This window comes from Tetrao urogallus (genome assembly GCF_951394365.1).
Source record: "Tetrao urogallus genome assembly, chromosome: 1".
In the NCBI taxonomy this organism is placed as follows: Eukaryota; Metazoa; Chordata; class Aves; order Galliformes; family Phasianidae; genus Tetrao; species Tetrao urogallus.
Window position 1 is genome coordinate 27,538,544 of NC_136813.1, and position 16,072 is coordinate 27,554,615.

The window sequence follows — 16,072 nt, forward strand, 5'->3', positions numbered from 1 at the left end:
AAAGGGAAAAGGAAATCGTTAATACTTATCCCAACAATAAAATGACAGGTAATAAGAATCAGTTGTTGGCACATACCTAAAATTGTGCACTGAGAGGCGCTCTTCTTCCTGAGATATATAAATCAAGCTTTGATTATTTTCAGTATTCAAAAAGGCAATGCCAGTACAAAGCTATCAGTGCTAAACTTACCGACTTCAGCATAGACTCCATTACTCTGTAATATAGCCGTACTCCAAGCTGGTATCTCTATCAGAAAGGAGGGAAAAAAGAAAAAAAAAAATTTAAAAATCAAAAATACTATGTTTGTTGGTTTGGTTTTTTGTTTTTACTTGTTTGGGTTTGTTTGTTTGTTTGGAAGAGCTACAATAGAGAACTTTGTTCTCCTCAGCTCCAATTGCCAGTAGTACCAGAGATACCTCAAAAACTTTGTGACTACTTCAACTATGAGAAGATCAATTAACCAAGGGTTTATGTCAAGTCATGGCTAACAGGATAAAAAGTGATGCTGATACACAAGAGAACGTAGAGTACAAACATGTTGGAATTGCTTTCCAGAAGAATGCTTGTAGAAAGCACAGCTGGCCTACTGATCTTATAAGGCAGTAAATGTAAAGAATACTGTAGATTTCTAGGTTAACATTACTTTAATGAATGGCAGTACGCCTTCCATTGCATGTATTTTGCCCATCAATTTTCCCATTCTTCACCAAACTATTTCCAGCATACCTCTTCCCCATCCAATCTTATATATTAAGAACTACTTGTTAAATGCTATCTTCACAGAGCATTAGAAGAGAAGCATATCCATTCCTCAACTTGAAAGGATTAGTATTTTTCATTATTAATCTTCGCTGAAGACAAGGCAGTGAGTAAGGTCACACATTAGCTAGCACCAACAGAGTTCAAATGAGTAACAACCAAAATGCTACTTACCTGTGAACCAATCTCAGCACATCCCTGTCCAACTGCTTCAGCAAATTTCTTTTTGAAGATGTGGCCAAGACTTTCCACTCTTTTCAGGATACTGTCTTCAGGGTTCACTGTGCAATTCTAGTCAAGTACAGAAAAGACGAGAGGGAAAGGAAAGGCAAGGAAAGTGTTTTATTTCCAAAGCACTTCAATGATTTAATCAAATTAATCTTGCTAGACCTTGTAGCATCTCTCTTAGTTACCTCATCAGCATAAATCAGAGCAGAGTATTTAAGATATTATATATAATATTAAATATATATATATATACATATACACACATAATATAGGGTATATAATATATATATAGTTAGCAGTTTTCAATAAACTGCAACTTAATATCTTGCAAGTAATTAGCTAACTCAACTTACAAGTAGTACCAAGTATGTTACTGTCTTTCAAGTTAAAAGTATCTTTAAATCTCTGACTGGGAACATGAGAGATCTTGTATGGATATATCCTCCTCCTCCTCTTTCTGTATGTCCTCTTTGTATTTCCCTGTTTCTCCATCCAATACATACATAAGCCTTAATATTTAGTGCAGAAACAAAAAGATTTAAGGATCTACGAGTTTCCAGTGCACATCAGTTAAGATACAAATGTCTTCAAAAATAAAAGTAATTAAACAATCCTAATTAAAATGTACTTGTTCAGAAATGTTTGTAATAAAGGAGTTGCCAAAACGTGCCAGATCTCTGTGCATAAGTTTTAAATGACTGGTAATTTTTCACAAGTTTCTTCAAGTCACTTACATTGAAATATGCAATGAGAGTATCTGATGGTTTATCAGTTGCCGAGTTCAAAATCATCATCAATTGCTGAATAGTATTCATTGCAGCTCTGAAAAATACAAAAAAAAAAATCCATCAATAATACAAAAGATTGGTGAATGAAGATGACTTTTGTTACAAGTCTTAAGTTCATAAGTGCAGTAAGAAAGAAGTGTTAAAACATAGCTCTTGCTATCTATTCATGAGACAACACAGTCTTTTTAAAGCAATGTTGCTTCATTTAAAAAAAAAAACAACACAACTTATAGAGGTAGAGCTGCAGATGTTCCCATTGGATACGGCATGAGAATATTAGCAGTCCTCTCCCTCCACAGATCTGAACCAAAAGTCATGTAAAAACAAAACCAAACAAAATTGTTAACTTCAGTCCTTTTTGCTTCCAACAGGAAGGCAGTAATTTGCTGAAATACTAATTCTGACCTACCTGCAGATACAGAAGGTAGAAAGATCATAAATAGAAAATGTTCCTAGCTTGTAAAGCATTACGGATGGGGAAAAGGATATGTACATTAAATCAGCTTCTCAGTGTTCCTGAGAAATGCAAATATCTCCTTACAAAGTAGAACAATTTCTTTACAGGCTAAATGAAGAGTGGACCAAATATACATACTATATTTTATGAAATAGGATGCACTGAAGTATTGGATGACACCTACATGTATTATTTTCATTTCTTACTACAGCTTTCTTGCTAAAACCAGATTCAAAAATACAAGCAATATCCACTGATTTATATCCAACGGATTAACTAGAAGTTTAGACCAGAAGCTAACTTTGTAAAGCTAAGCCAAGTAACAAAAGTAACAACAGTATTTTAGAGAAGCTATAGTTTAAAAAATAAAAACATACTTAGGACAAATGCATAAGATCTTTGTTTATTCCATATTAAGTTCTGTTAGGGTGAACGCATCTCTCTGAAGGAGGCATTTTTCACTCTTCTCTAAAACTGAAATCCCAATGACAAACGCTTCTCATAACTTTCTGAAGGATCATTATTCTAAGATAAGAAAGCAGAGTCTCTTCTCAAACAGTCCACGTTATTCAGATGACTGAAATACAGATATGTGGGAAAATACGAACAACAAAGATTTTCCAATATGGGACACTAAGATATGTGCTTGAGCAGCACTCAAACAGTCCACATTTCCAGCTTTTGGGGATATAATGGATTGTTCTGTCTTTGCTATTCACACAACTACAGGGAACCAATCATGTATCCATTACCACAAAACCTGAATTCAAGCTCTGTATTAAGCAGTATCATTAAGTTTCTCCTCTTTTTGAGAGATTATAATAATGATTTTTCTTCCTCTAAAAAAAGTGTTTGATTCTTTCAGTGGTTTCATTACTTTCTGATTAATTTATTATTTTAAATCTCAGCACTGTTTAGCCTCAGTTTTTGACTGATGTGAGCCAAACACAGTGAACATAGAAAAAACATTCAGTTATTACGACTATAGTAGCTCAAAGATGCATTACTCCTTAACCTATTGCTGAAACACAGAAGTGTAAAAACACCTCTACCAAAGCTCTAGAAATGACAAGTATAAGGATGATTAAAAAAATTAGAATGAAATCACGCAATCCATCCTCCTGATGCATTGAACCAATACTTACACCCATTGGTTTCATTCTAATACAAGGAAGAACTTCTTTACTGTCAGAGTGATGCAGCACTGGAGTGCACTGCCCTTAGAGTCGTGGAGTGTCCTTCCCTGGAGATATTTAAGACCCATCTGGATGCCTCCTCGTGTGACCTCCTGTAGGGAACCTTCATTGGCAAGAGGTTGGACCCTATGAAATCTAGAGGTCCTTTCCAACCCCTGCAATTCTGTGATTTGCTCTACTGATTTTTTACATAAAAGACAAGACACAAATCCACTGAAGAAAATGATTATGTTCTCACAAAATTCAGGAGGCCTAAAAGCAGGTCCTAGATGTCTAGTTCCAGAAAATCCAGAAAAAGGATGTTATGAGAAGACAAAGTAATAAATATGGCTCTTTCATTGTAACTTTAATTAGATCAATTTACAACAGTGGATAGCCATAGGACAAGGGGAAATGGCTTTAAACTGAGACAGGGGAGGTTTAGGTTAGATATTAGGAGGAAGTTTTTCACTCAGAGGGTGGTGATGCACTGGAACAGGTTGCCCAAGGAGGTTGTGGATGCCCCATCCCTGGAGGCATTCAAGGCCAGGCTGGATGTGGCTCTGGGCAGCCTGGTCTGCTGGTTGGCGACCCTGCGCATAGCAGAGGAGTTGAAACTTAATGATCAGCGTGGTCCTTTTCAACCCAGGCCATTCTGTGATTCTATGATTTATAGACTTCCTATTCTACACTGGTGATCAAAGGCTTACTGCCATCTAGTGACAGACCCAAGCTTTATGAAAAACAGGTTGCTACAGCCACAGTTACTGCTGATTAACAAGCCTCCACTTGGACTGTCTTAAGTAGCAGCATTTTTGGAATACATGAAGAAGTCTGGCTAAAGAGAATATGAATGAGTACCATATGCAGCCCTGGGCACCACAACATAAAAAGAACATAAAACTATTGGAAGGTGTTCAAAGGAGGGCTACAAAGATGGTTTGCTCAGCCCAGAGCAGAGGAGCTGAGGGAAGGCCCGATGGAGGCTGCAGCTCCTTGCAGGGAGTGGAGGGGCAGCACTGAGCTCTGCTGTGTGTGACAGCAACAGGCCTGAGGGAACAGCATGGGCTGGGGACAGGGTCTGCACCAGAGGGTGGTGGGAATGGAACAGCCTGCCCAGGGCAGGGGACAAGGAGCTGCTGAAGATTGTGAAGTGTTTGGACAGCACTCTCAGACATCAGGTCTGATTATTGAGTGATGCTGTGTGAAGTCAGGGGTTGGACTCAGAGATCCTCATGGGTCCCTTCCTACTCAGGTGATTCTGTGATCAGAATTTGTTAGCACATTTCAAATTCTGACTGTGGAAACTTGCTACTGCTGGACTTTAACAAAGATTTCCATGTTAAGAACTCAACACCATGACAGATGTTTGGCTAATAGAGGTTTTTGTTTAAGCAAGTATAACCAAATACATTAGTAACAAGCTACTTGTGAAAAATAGCCTTTGTTGTCAATGATCTTCTTGTTTAACAATTCAATTTAGACAATATTTAGCAGATTTTGCATAAACGTAGGGTCCATTCTTTCAAAAAGCACATTTACACTGTTAAAAGTTTATTGTTTTCTTTAAAAACAAAGCAAAAGTATTTTAGGTAATTTGAGAATAAGATAAATTAAAATACTATGTTTACTTACGACTTTCATCTCTACAAAATGCTAGAGTGCAAGGCATTTATACAGCAAGCACGGAAAACGAACTTCACTGTCACATTTTACTAAAGCTGACACCTCTGGAACAACTGCTTCTACAAACATTTCCATGTTCATCCCCACAGCACACAACACTGCAATGGTGCAGCTGACTAGTTCTCGAGCACCAGGAATTTCTAAGCACTCACTATTGCGCAGCATCATACTAATTTGCCAACAAGTGGCTTGGCACAGGGGAAAAATGATACATGCAAGTCTCCTCCTCTTTGGCTAACTGAACTCAAGCTTAGAAGTGATCCTCCCTCTCTACTCTGCCCTGATGAATGAAGCCACTTTTAGAATACTGGGTGCAGCTCTGGGCTCCCTACTTCAAAAAAAGACGGGAATCTCCTAGAATGAGTCCAGCACAGGGCCACAAAGATGACAAAGGGCCTGCAGCATCTCCCACGTGAGGAAAGGCTGAGTAACCTGGATCTGTTCAACCTGGGGAAAAGACGACTGAGGGGAGATGTGATTTATGTTTACAAATACCTAAAGGGAGGCGGGAAGCAAATGGATGAGGGCAGGCTCTTCTAAGAAGTGTGTAGTGATAGGATGAGGAGCAATGGCTTGAAACTTGTACACAGGAAGTTCCACACTAACATGCAGAAGAACTTGTTCATGGTAAGGGTGATGGAGTACTGGAACAGGCTGCCCAGAGAGGTTGCAGAGTCTCCTTCTATGGAGATATTCAATCTGGATGCCTACTTATGTGACTGATTGTAGGGAACCTGCTTTAACAGGGGAGTTGGACTCAATCTCTTGAGGTCCCATCCAACTCCTACAGTTCTGTGATTCTTGCAGTTCTTCTGTACTGGACTGCAATCGATACCATGTATCTGCTATATCTGTTCACCAACAGACCAGAATATGTCAGTACTCAGAAATGTTCATCTTCCCAAATACAAAAGGTAAGAACACTAGAAAGAAAAGACCATGGGAGAAGAAACGCACGTGCATACAAAGTTTAGTATAGGGAAACAAAGCCACGAAGATCTAGAGCTAGAATGAAGATGGAAAAGGATGAGAATATCACTTTATAGAAGTACTAGCTTGAAAGTATAAACTTTCATTCTCATATTAACAAATATAGTGAACTATTTTACACATACCACATGCTACAGTTCAGTAAAAAACTATTTTCCAACAACTTAACCAGGAACTGAAGACTCTAGGCATCCCTAAGTACGTGCTCACTACTCTCTAGTAAGCAGAACTAGGTTCTGTCTTATACAAACAAACAAAAACCACCTACACTCGGGGTATTTCAAGTTAGGATACAAACACAACACAGCTCAAGTGAAAAATTCATACCGAACAGGAGTCTGTGGAAGTACATGATTAACCTCCTCATCTGGATTATTTTTTCCTGGTGTTCTTTCCAGCTGTGAGCTATGGAAATGGAAAATAAGCTTATGAAGCATTAAAGTAACACAGGAATGTCTTCTGCAAAAAGCTTATTGATCAACACAAAAAAAGGCTCTGAAACATTTTTGAAGATCTAGAATAATGTAATTTATATTGCTAAGGAGATCTCTTTGAATAAGATGTTGGACTAGATGACCTCCAGAGTTTCCTTCCAACTTTATTCTTTTCTAGAATTTTATTTGTAACAATTTAATTTAAATGTGGAGCTAATACAGGACATTTCCTCCAATGAGGAAAGGCTGAGGGACCTGGGAATACTCATCCTGGAGGAGACTCGGGGAAATCTTAATGACCATAAATCCCTGAGGGAGGGTGCCAAGAGACCAAAGCCAGGCTCTGTCAGTAGCACCCAGTGCCAAAACCAGGGGCCATGGGCATGAATGGGAACACAGGAGGTTCTCTTTGAACACCAGGGGCACTTCTGTGCTGTGCAGGTGACACAGCATTGGCACAGTCCGACAGAGGTTGTGGAGTCTTGGATATCTTCCAGAGCTGCCAGGACATGGCCCTGGGCATCTGCTCTGGCTGTCCCTGCTGGCCCTATGATCCTCAGACATTTTCTAGTTCTATATTACATACAGCTTCATTTTTATCCAGTTTTAAATTAATATGTTTTTCTAGCATAGATAAAGTCACACACTTACACAATGAGCAAACATCACATGAAGTTACAGAAATGTTACATTATCAGCAACCACTGATATTTTACAGCAGGACTAAGAAAATTCAGATACATCTGTATCACTCAGCAGCACCAGGGAACATGTCCAGGCATCAGCACTCAACTGTTTATTCTGTTAAATTGTCAGTGGCAGACTTATGTTCAATGAAAGCTGCTATTCCCAAACAATTTCTGTGTACGAAGTCAGAAGTCAGAGTGGACTCAGGAGCATTCCCAGCAGGCTGCTTACATGCGTCACCGGCCAGTTTTAGGAAAGAGTTTGACAGAAAGGACCCAGCTGGCCCCAGAGCCATAACACATTCTTGGACACAACAACTAGCATGTAGCCTCTTTCTCTTTGTGATTCCTCAGCTGCCACTGGACTACAGAGGCTTGCCCAAGAACTGAAGTACAATTTTCATATCGCTTGCTTTCTGATTATTTAATGTAATGTAAAGCAAGGATAGTGATGCCAAAAATATCTTAGCTGAACTACAAACATAAAATATCAACAGGGTACAAAGATCACTTGAGAGCACAGAAGGAAGAAAAAAATATCCATGAATCCACACCTTCTACTAAAATACAGAAGCAGTAGGTGAAAATATTACCATGTTATAACATCAGGCTGTAGAGTTTCATCACGATCCAGAAATAATCTTGCATCAATATCTTTGTTTTTGAGATAAAGCTCATCATACTGTTTTGAGAGAACGTCAACCTTGAAAAATATTTCAAAAAAACATTTAATAGGAACAAATTTACTGAATAATATAATCTACTCCTACCTCATTAATACAAGTGAATATTGCTGAAACTCAGAGTAACCTTGGAACCCTCAAAGTCACTTTTCATACAAACAGCTGAAGCACACCCAGAGGAAAAATCATTGTTCCCATGCACAAACAAAGATAGCCTTTTGTAAGAGAGAACAATCCAAGATCATAAGACATCTGAAGATACATAGCTCTTCATACTGTAAACAAGCTAAAAATATCTGGAGTAGAAGATGTAGACTTGCAAATCAAACTAATGTTTCCAAGCTTTTAAGTCTTTCCTTCCAGAAAAAAAAAGTGTCTCCAAGGACAGGAAATGTAAAACGAGTGTCCTTTGAACAGCTGCTAGACAATCCACTAGGCCCCCATCACTGCTGGTTTGGAGATGAAAGCAGAGATCCAAAATCAAGTCATCTTGTTCTAAGTGTAAAAAGAGTTTTCTCATTACATGTTAATATTTGTATTGATGTTGTTCTTAAGCGACATACTTAAGTGACATAAGTTATATAAAACCAAAACATTATCCTACATCCTTCTTTTTTAAAATTATTATTCTTTTTAAAGCATCTTAGCCAATCAGATCCCACATTGGTATGACTTCATTTTGCAAGAAAAGTTTGTGAGGTTATTTTCTCAGTGACTAACACTAACTGAAAGTACAGAATTTTTAACTGGGGCCTGATACCACCTTTCCACTTCAAGTCTGATTGCAGGAGCAATCAGTCAACTCCATTATCTGTTCCCTAAACCCTTAAACACACTACATGGTGCTGCACTTTATCATGTTCCAGCTACAGAGACAGGCAAGAGTGCATAAGAAACAAAATGAGTCACGCAGCAGCCCCAAGCTAAAACAAGCTTCAGGCATCTCCTCCACAGCTTTGCTCCTCATCCCTTCTTTCATCTCTGCCAAGCAAATTTGCACCAAATCAATTTCATGATTGGAAGTTTGATGTTATTGATATATTTAGATTCCCATCACCTTTAATTTTTTCATTAGGAAAAATTTATTATCTTATCATTACCTTCCTAATGGCTTATGTGTTCCTTTTGTTAAGTATTTCGCTATTCTATTAACTTTCACTGAATCACAGAATTGTAGGGGTTGGAAGGGACCTCTAGAGATCATCGAGACCAACCCCCCTGCCAACTTTATATACTTCAGATTCTTTCTGCAAAAAACTGCAAAAAACAACTGCTCCTATACCAAATTGCTGCATGGTGCTAACTGGAGAGAAATCTTCAGTCAAGAATACAAGTTCTCCATTCATTCATTCATTAATTCATTAGTTTGTAAAGTTTGACCATCAAGCATGCAGTGAAGACAACTGAAATACTAACAGCAAGTGCCAAAAGCTTTTTTTGTTTTGGAAACAACATTGAACTTTATTAGAACCTCAGTGGGTTTTTGTTGTTTTTAATGAAAAACATCTCATGTTATTAGCAATTGTACCAAGTAACTCAGCTATTACTGACACGGACTGGCTACCTCTGTGAAATATATCTGCATCTTCCTATTTGGTTTTACAACATCCATCAGACACTTAAGTGGCAGCAGAAAGATTTGTGATACGGGACATCTTTTCAAATATCATTTTGTAGAATCTTCTATCAGCAGTCTTAGACAACTGTTTTGGTACTATGCTAAGTCGTGCAGCACTGATTGGCTAATAAGCTTTATAATGATCCTTGCCTGGTAGTTCATACAGGGCTTCCAAGCTATGCCTACCCACATACAAAAGCTCATCTGACAGCTGATCTAGATGTTGATATGTTGACATGATATTGCACTGACCCTAAAAAAGATTAAGGCATTTAGTGGGTCTTGTATTTTGTTTCCCACTCAAGATACTGTGAAACTGAACAAAAGATGCACCTGGCATACCTGCTGTCACAGCTGCCTATTCTCACATCACCACAGCAACATGAGGCACAGCTTAACCCACTCCTTAAAGAATAATGCACGTAATTACTTTACAAGAGGTTATCTACTAAAGCTTACTCTTGCATACAATTGTACAGAGGTAGGTCAAACGCATCTGTAGACTGACTTTAGAGATTTGACACTGTAATGGTTCTAACCTAGATTAATGGCCTCAGCAAGATCATGGATATTCAAATCTTATGCCATGCTTTGCTTTGAGCAAAACCACTAGCTTGATCTCAGGAAATTCATTTAGTAGATTCAAGTGTAAAAATTACAAGTAATCCATGAATCCTGGAACCCCTGGTTAAGTTACACTCCTGAAAAACAATGCATTTTTGCCAAATGATTTCAGAAGAGCCTATTAGAACTTCATTTAACGTATAAAGCAAACCTTAAGCAAGCTGGCATCAAGTCAAGCACTGTTGTTAAACTATCTTAAATTACTCCAATTACCTCTGGTAATCCATTTGAGGCTACAACACCAAGAGAATTCAAGAAAGGAATAAAGCTTGTGAAATACACATTTTTTACCTAAAAATAAGAAAAAGAACAACATTAGAAATGCATAGAGGCAGCCATGCATATCCTGCTTTCATGTTTCAAAATCAGTCAACTAACTGAGACTCTGTTTTAAGAAAATAAAAATAAAATTGCCTATGTACCCCAAACTTAGTTAAATCATAGCATGGTTTGGGTTGGAAGGGACCTTTAAGACCATCTAGTTCCAACCCTGCTATAGGTAGGGACACCTCCCAGTAAACCAGGTTGCTCAAAGCCCCATCCAGCCTGGCCTTGAATGCTTCCAGGGAGGAAGCAGCCTCTCTGGGCAACCTGTTCCAGTGTCTCATCACCCTCACAGTAAAGAATTTCTTCCTATTTAGAGAGGGTAGTCTAAATCTACCCTCTTCCAGTTTAAAGCCATTTCCCCTTGTCCTGTCACTATATGCTTTTATAAGAAGTCCCCCCCAGCTTTCCTGTAGACCCTTTTCAGGTACTGGAAGGCCTTAATAAAGGTCCCCCTGGAGCCTTCTCTGCTCTAGGCTGAAAAGCCCCAGCTCTCAGACTGTCCTCATAATGGAGGTGCTCCAGCCCTCTCTGATCATCCTTGTGACCTTCCTCTGGACCCACTCCAAATGTAAGCATTTAGCATATTATCCTCTGCAGGAACTAAACTGGGAAAGAATTAGCCTTTCCAGCCTCTTTCTTCTACTCATCTGCTCAGATATTCAGAAATAAGTCATTTTCACACAGAAATAGATTTCTCAGCAGAGAAAAAGGAGAATGAGGCCTTCAAGATCCCATGTAGAAATAGTGCATTATCTGCAGTCATTTTCTTATTGTGAGATGCAGCTGTGAACCCCCATCAGAGCAGGCCTGCATCCACATACTGGATGTTGGATCAGTATGAACCTTCATACAACATTTTTCACAGTTAACCTTAGCAGGGAAACTCATCACCCATACCATACCAAAGGACTTAATCTTTTCAGCCTACCTACTAGAGAACTGTACAATGGCACAGTACCTTCACTACTTGAGAACTTGAGAACTTGAAGAACTTGAACTTGAGAGAATAATTAGTAAACACAGGCAGTCTTTTAAAACCGAAATGCTTAAATAAGCTCATATCCCAGCGAGGGTTTAGCAGCAAGATCCAACATATATTAAAACGTAGGCATTACCTCATCTAAATTACAATCATGCTCTTTACAAAGGATTTCAATAACTTTTGTATCTGTATCAGTTTGCTTTGAAGCGCGTGCATTCCTGTTCTGACCTCTTCGTGGGGTTCGAGTTGAACCATTAACAGTCCGTGCAGTCACAGCAGACTCTGGAAAAACAGGCAGGACCATTACAAGTTTACAGTCATCTTAAGGAAAAAATCAAACTAAAACACTTTGGAGATTTAAATATTTATGACTTCTCAGGCAGTCTTAAATTTTTCTCTTCCCTCTCTCTTTAGTGGGTAAGCAACCTCCATTACAAACATTCCTACAAAAAAAAAAAAAACAACAACAAAAACTAGTTTTTCAACTCCTGCATCAATATTTAGACATTTTGATTTTAAAAGTATTCAATGCCATTTAATAGCATTTGTTGTAAGCAGCTTTGAATAAGCAGCTGTTCTGCGAAGCTAGGCAAGCCTTGTGCTTTCAGAGATGGGTAATTATTTCTTGTGTTTTTACAGAAGTGGGGAACAACGAGCTGAAAAAGTGACTTAATGCTTCTAAAGGTTGATGAAGTCAAGCAGAACTCAAGTGCTGGTGGAAACATGAGGGAGTTCTTCATTTCTCCAAATACCCCAGCCAAACAAGTACAGAAAACAAATTCCACCTTGAAGATAGCAAAAACCCTTACTTAAATGCAGTAAAAATGTTGCATTTTCACAGGATCACAGAATGGCCTGGGTTGAAAAGGACCACAATGCTCATCCAGTTTCAACCCCCTGCTATGTGCAGGGTTGCCAACCAGCAGACCAGGCTGCCCAGAGCCACATCCAGCCTGGCCTTGAATGCCTCCAGGGATGGGGCATCCACAGCCTCCTTGGGCAACCTGTTCCAGTGCAAATGGCCTCAATATCATCAGCTTGAAATATCCAAATTATATTAACATATGTTAACACAATTACCTGCTTCAAAATTTATACTCTTTACGAGCGAGCTGTTCTCAACTGTAACTACATTTGCATTTGACAACTGTTCCATGAGAAATTCTGACAAATGACAGTGCTCTGGTGGATGCATCTTAATCCCCACACTCTTAACATCACAAAGCTTGACACCGTTTAGCATAATGCGAAGCCTCTTAAATAATGGTGTTACTTGCTAAATGAACGAAGCACTTTGTGACAGTTTGAACAATACCTGTGCCTATTACACAACACAAGTGAGAAATTTTAACACTTTACAGTGTAACACTTCACAGCGATACAATACACACAGCCTGTTTTTTAAATAATGAGGTGCCAGTCTTCACATTTTCCCTATGGATATTTAGCTGTAAAACAAGAGAAGAGCAGGACGATTCAGGCTATAAATTCCAATATCTCATTCAAATCCAACACCAGGCAAACCCAGCATTCAATTAAAAATTGTTTTCTACTTACTAGGGTTGCAAATATTTTAGAATATCAAATCCACAGCTTGTAGAAGTTATTCAACAAAAAAAAAAAAAAAAACAAAAACAAAAACAGATTTCTGTTGCTCCAAGTGAAAAGTAAACGCTTGCTTTCTCTGACTTTTGATTGGTATTTCCCATGCTTCATGTACAAAAGTTGGATGTACAACAGTTTTTGTTGAACGGGAGTTCTACAGCTAAGATCCATTACACATTTTCATAAAATGAGGAAGAAACAGGTTCTAATAGAAAGTGAATGCAGTAAAAAAAAATTATCTACTTTTTGCTCTACCATTTTGAGCTACAACTGCAGTAATTTTTTCTAATCCATCACGCATTTCTTTTTTAGCATCTGTGTAGTCCAGTACCTTGCACACTTCAGCTGTCATCATATTGCTATGAATCACTGAAATAAGAACCATAGCAGCATTTTCTCTTTACGTAATTCAAAGCAAGCTTTCTAATAGCACTCAATCCTCATAGTCCACTCAGAACATAAATTATTTTACTAAGCCAAGACTACTCACAAACTTCTGAACAACTCAAATGGAAAGGGGACATAGCAAACAGACAGCAGAACTGAAATATTATTACACTGCCACCTTAAAATAACTTAATTCAAATCCATTATCATCTAAATTGAATTAGAATATTAAAAAAGAATCAATTTTAATATGCTTTGGCAGTTTTATATCAACTGCGAATGTTAGCAAGACTCCAATGGAAATTCAACCCATTTATTTTCTACATTGATGTAATAAACAAAAAACTCAAAACCTTACTGTATGGTTCCTTGAGCATAGCAGGAGGTGACAGTTTGATAAAATAATCTAAGACGCACAGCAACAACTGGAAAGAAATCACTAGGTCATCTTCCATTTGCAACACTTTACCTGCAAACGTTTAAGAAGTTGAAGATGATGTGAGATACTCAACTTTTAAACCATTATCTGAAAAAATTAAGATTTACAAGTTTATTTAATAAAATACGCTATGATTAGTAATGAAAACATCCTGCAAGATGTCAACGTTCTTTGAAGCTCTCAGTAGTCCTTCCTGATTCATTTTTCATTTTATACAGTGGAGTAGCTGTGTAGACCTCTATCTACACTATCCTCACTTTTTATGACCTTAAAGCTTTGCTTTTTTGAATATTTAGCAGCTTTCACATAAATAAGCTCCTAATATACAGTAAAGAGAAATTCAAAACACCCTGACTGTACTTTCAGGCCTTCCATTGTGTAGGGAGTTGTTTGTCAATTATAAAGACATTAGCATGAAGAATACTTTAAGAACTCCATTATTGCAGCTGTTCCCAGTGTACAACTCGTGTGCCAGAGAAGATCTACAGAGCCATTTCAAGACTTCTTACATTTCCATAAAAAGTTTGAAAAGCCAAGAGCAATTCAGAACAGCTACAGACCACTACTTGTGTTCTAATTTGAATTAACAAGCACCACCCAGGCTCTCCAGGGACTTAAATATACTTGTTGGTCCACTTCAGTCTGTCTTATGATTCTCAGTGAAATGACAGGGTAGAAAAACTTTATGGCTTCTGGATTATGCCTATGCTTGGAGAAGTCCAGTTAAAAAGATCCACTCTCTCTGCTATTGAAATTGGCTTAGAAAATTAGCTGAGAAAAACGGACCTGGAGCAGGAAGCAGTTAAGACATGATGCACTCCTTATCACAGGAACAGTACAAGAAAGGACTTCCTGTATTACCAAAGCCAAATTTCATCACTCAGCTTCAACTGAGACTTCAGCCTCTTTATGGAAGAATCACAGTGTTTGAAGAACTTAATTTCTGAGACTTAGTCTAAAAAGATCTGCCAGTCTTTTCAGGTAGTCAGCCATATACTAATACAGGCAAACTATAGAGCATATCTCAACTGCAGAACAGCAGTGTTCCAAGTAAAATACTCATTGAAATATTTATAGAAGATATTTATACAATGGCAGCATTACCAGCTAAAAGAATAGCTAATCTGCATAGAAAGAAATATGACTGACTAATTAGAAAAGCCATGCAGTCAGAAAATGCTGGATCTATACAATGGGTATTTGTACAAATGATGCTATTTCCCACACAGTACATGCAAAACAAACTCAGTTCAACAATATTCATTTAAATACATGGTTTTTAATCAAAACTCACCTTTTGCCAGCAAAAAAGTAATCCAGTAATTTTTTAGGACTAATACAGAACTGAGTTCAGCAGAAATCCTGTAAGTTGACACATAAAGATTCCACATTAAGAGCTCTGTAAAATAAAGCTATAATTTTCTACAAACATGCTTCAGTCTGTGGAGCAATTTCAACAGTATGTGATGTTCCCCATATAGTTACACTTATTACTTATTTCATTCCATTCCCTACATAATTAAGACTACACATATAAGAAAATATTAAGTCCTTTGTAAAGCCATTCAAGTATCAGGCAACATCTGCATCATCCTTGGAAAAGAAAGTGAATGTGGATTATTCACTTCAGTGTTAGCAGCAGTTTTTCCTCTCGTGCCCTTGACTAACGCCCTATTCTCAAGCCACAGAATGAATTCAGTCTCATTAGGGAGTTGCTAAGGCATCTGTTCATCCATGCATTTGTTGCTATGATTAAGCAGCTCCCTCTCCAAATGCTTGTTTCCACCACGCTGAGACACCCACCACTGGGTGGCGATCCTTCATGCAGGAAGTGATCAAATACATCCACATCACTTCTGCAGCTTTCATCATCTCAGTACAGAAAGGACACTGAGGTGCTGGAGCAGGTCCAAAGAAGGGCAACAAGGCTGGGGAAGGGCTTGGAGAACATGTCCTACAAGGAGAGACTGAAGGAACTGGGGTTCTTCAGGAAAAGGAGGCTGAGGGGAGACCTTATTGCTCTCTTCCAATATCTGAATGGTGATTGCACTGAGAGGGGGGTTGATCTCTTCCCACTGATGACAGGACAAAGCGTAATGGCCTTAAGTTGTACCAGGGGAGGTTTAGGTTGGATACCAGGAAAAAATTCTACACAGAAAGGGCTGTTAAGCACTGGAATAGGCTGCCCAGGGAGGTGGTTGAG

At 38.3% G+C, this 16,072-nt stretch overlaps 1 protein-coding gene across 1 annotated transcript in view; it reads right to left on the minus strand.

The window, feature by feature from the left end:
* RB1 (RB transcriptional corepressor 1) overlaps window positions 1-16,072 on the minus strand; it is a gene marked incomplete at both ends in the record, with an annotated part of 78,499 nt that overhangs the window by 47,750 nt on the left and 14,677 nt on the right. Inside the window, 10 exons of the mRNA XM_079547091.1 lie at window positions 77-108; window positions 191-247; window positions 935-1,051; window positions 1,723-1,810; window positions 6,412-6,489; window positions 7,798-7,907; window positions 10,343-10,420; window positions 11,572-11,720; window positions 13,789-13,899; window positions 15,164-15,231. Of these exons, the coding sequence (XP_079403217.1) occupies window positions 77-108; window positions 191-247; window positions 935-1,051; window positions 1,723-1,810; window positions 6,412-6,489; window positions 7,798-7,907; window positions 10,343-10,420; window positions 11,572-11,720; window positions 13,789-13,899; window positions 15,164-15,231 (888 nt within the window). The remainder of the gene's footprint in view (window positions 1-76; window positions 109-190; window positions 248-934; window positions 1,052-1,722; window positions 1,811-6,411; window positions 6,490-7,797; window positions 7,908-10,342; window positions 10,421-11,571; window positions 11,721-13,788; window positions 13,900-15,163; window positions 15,232-16,072) is intronic.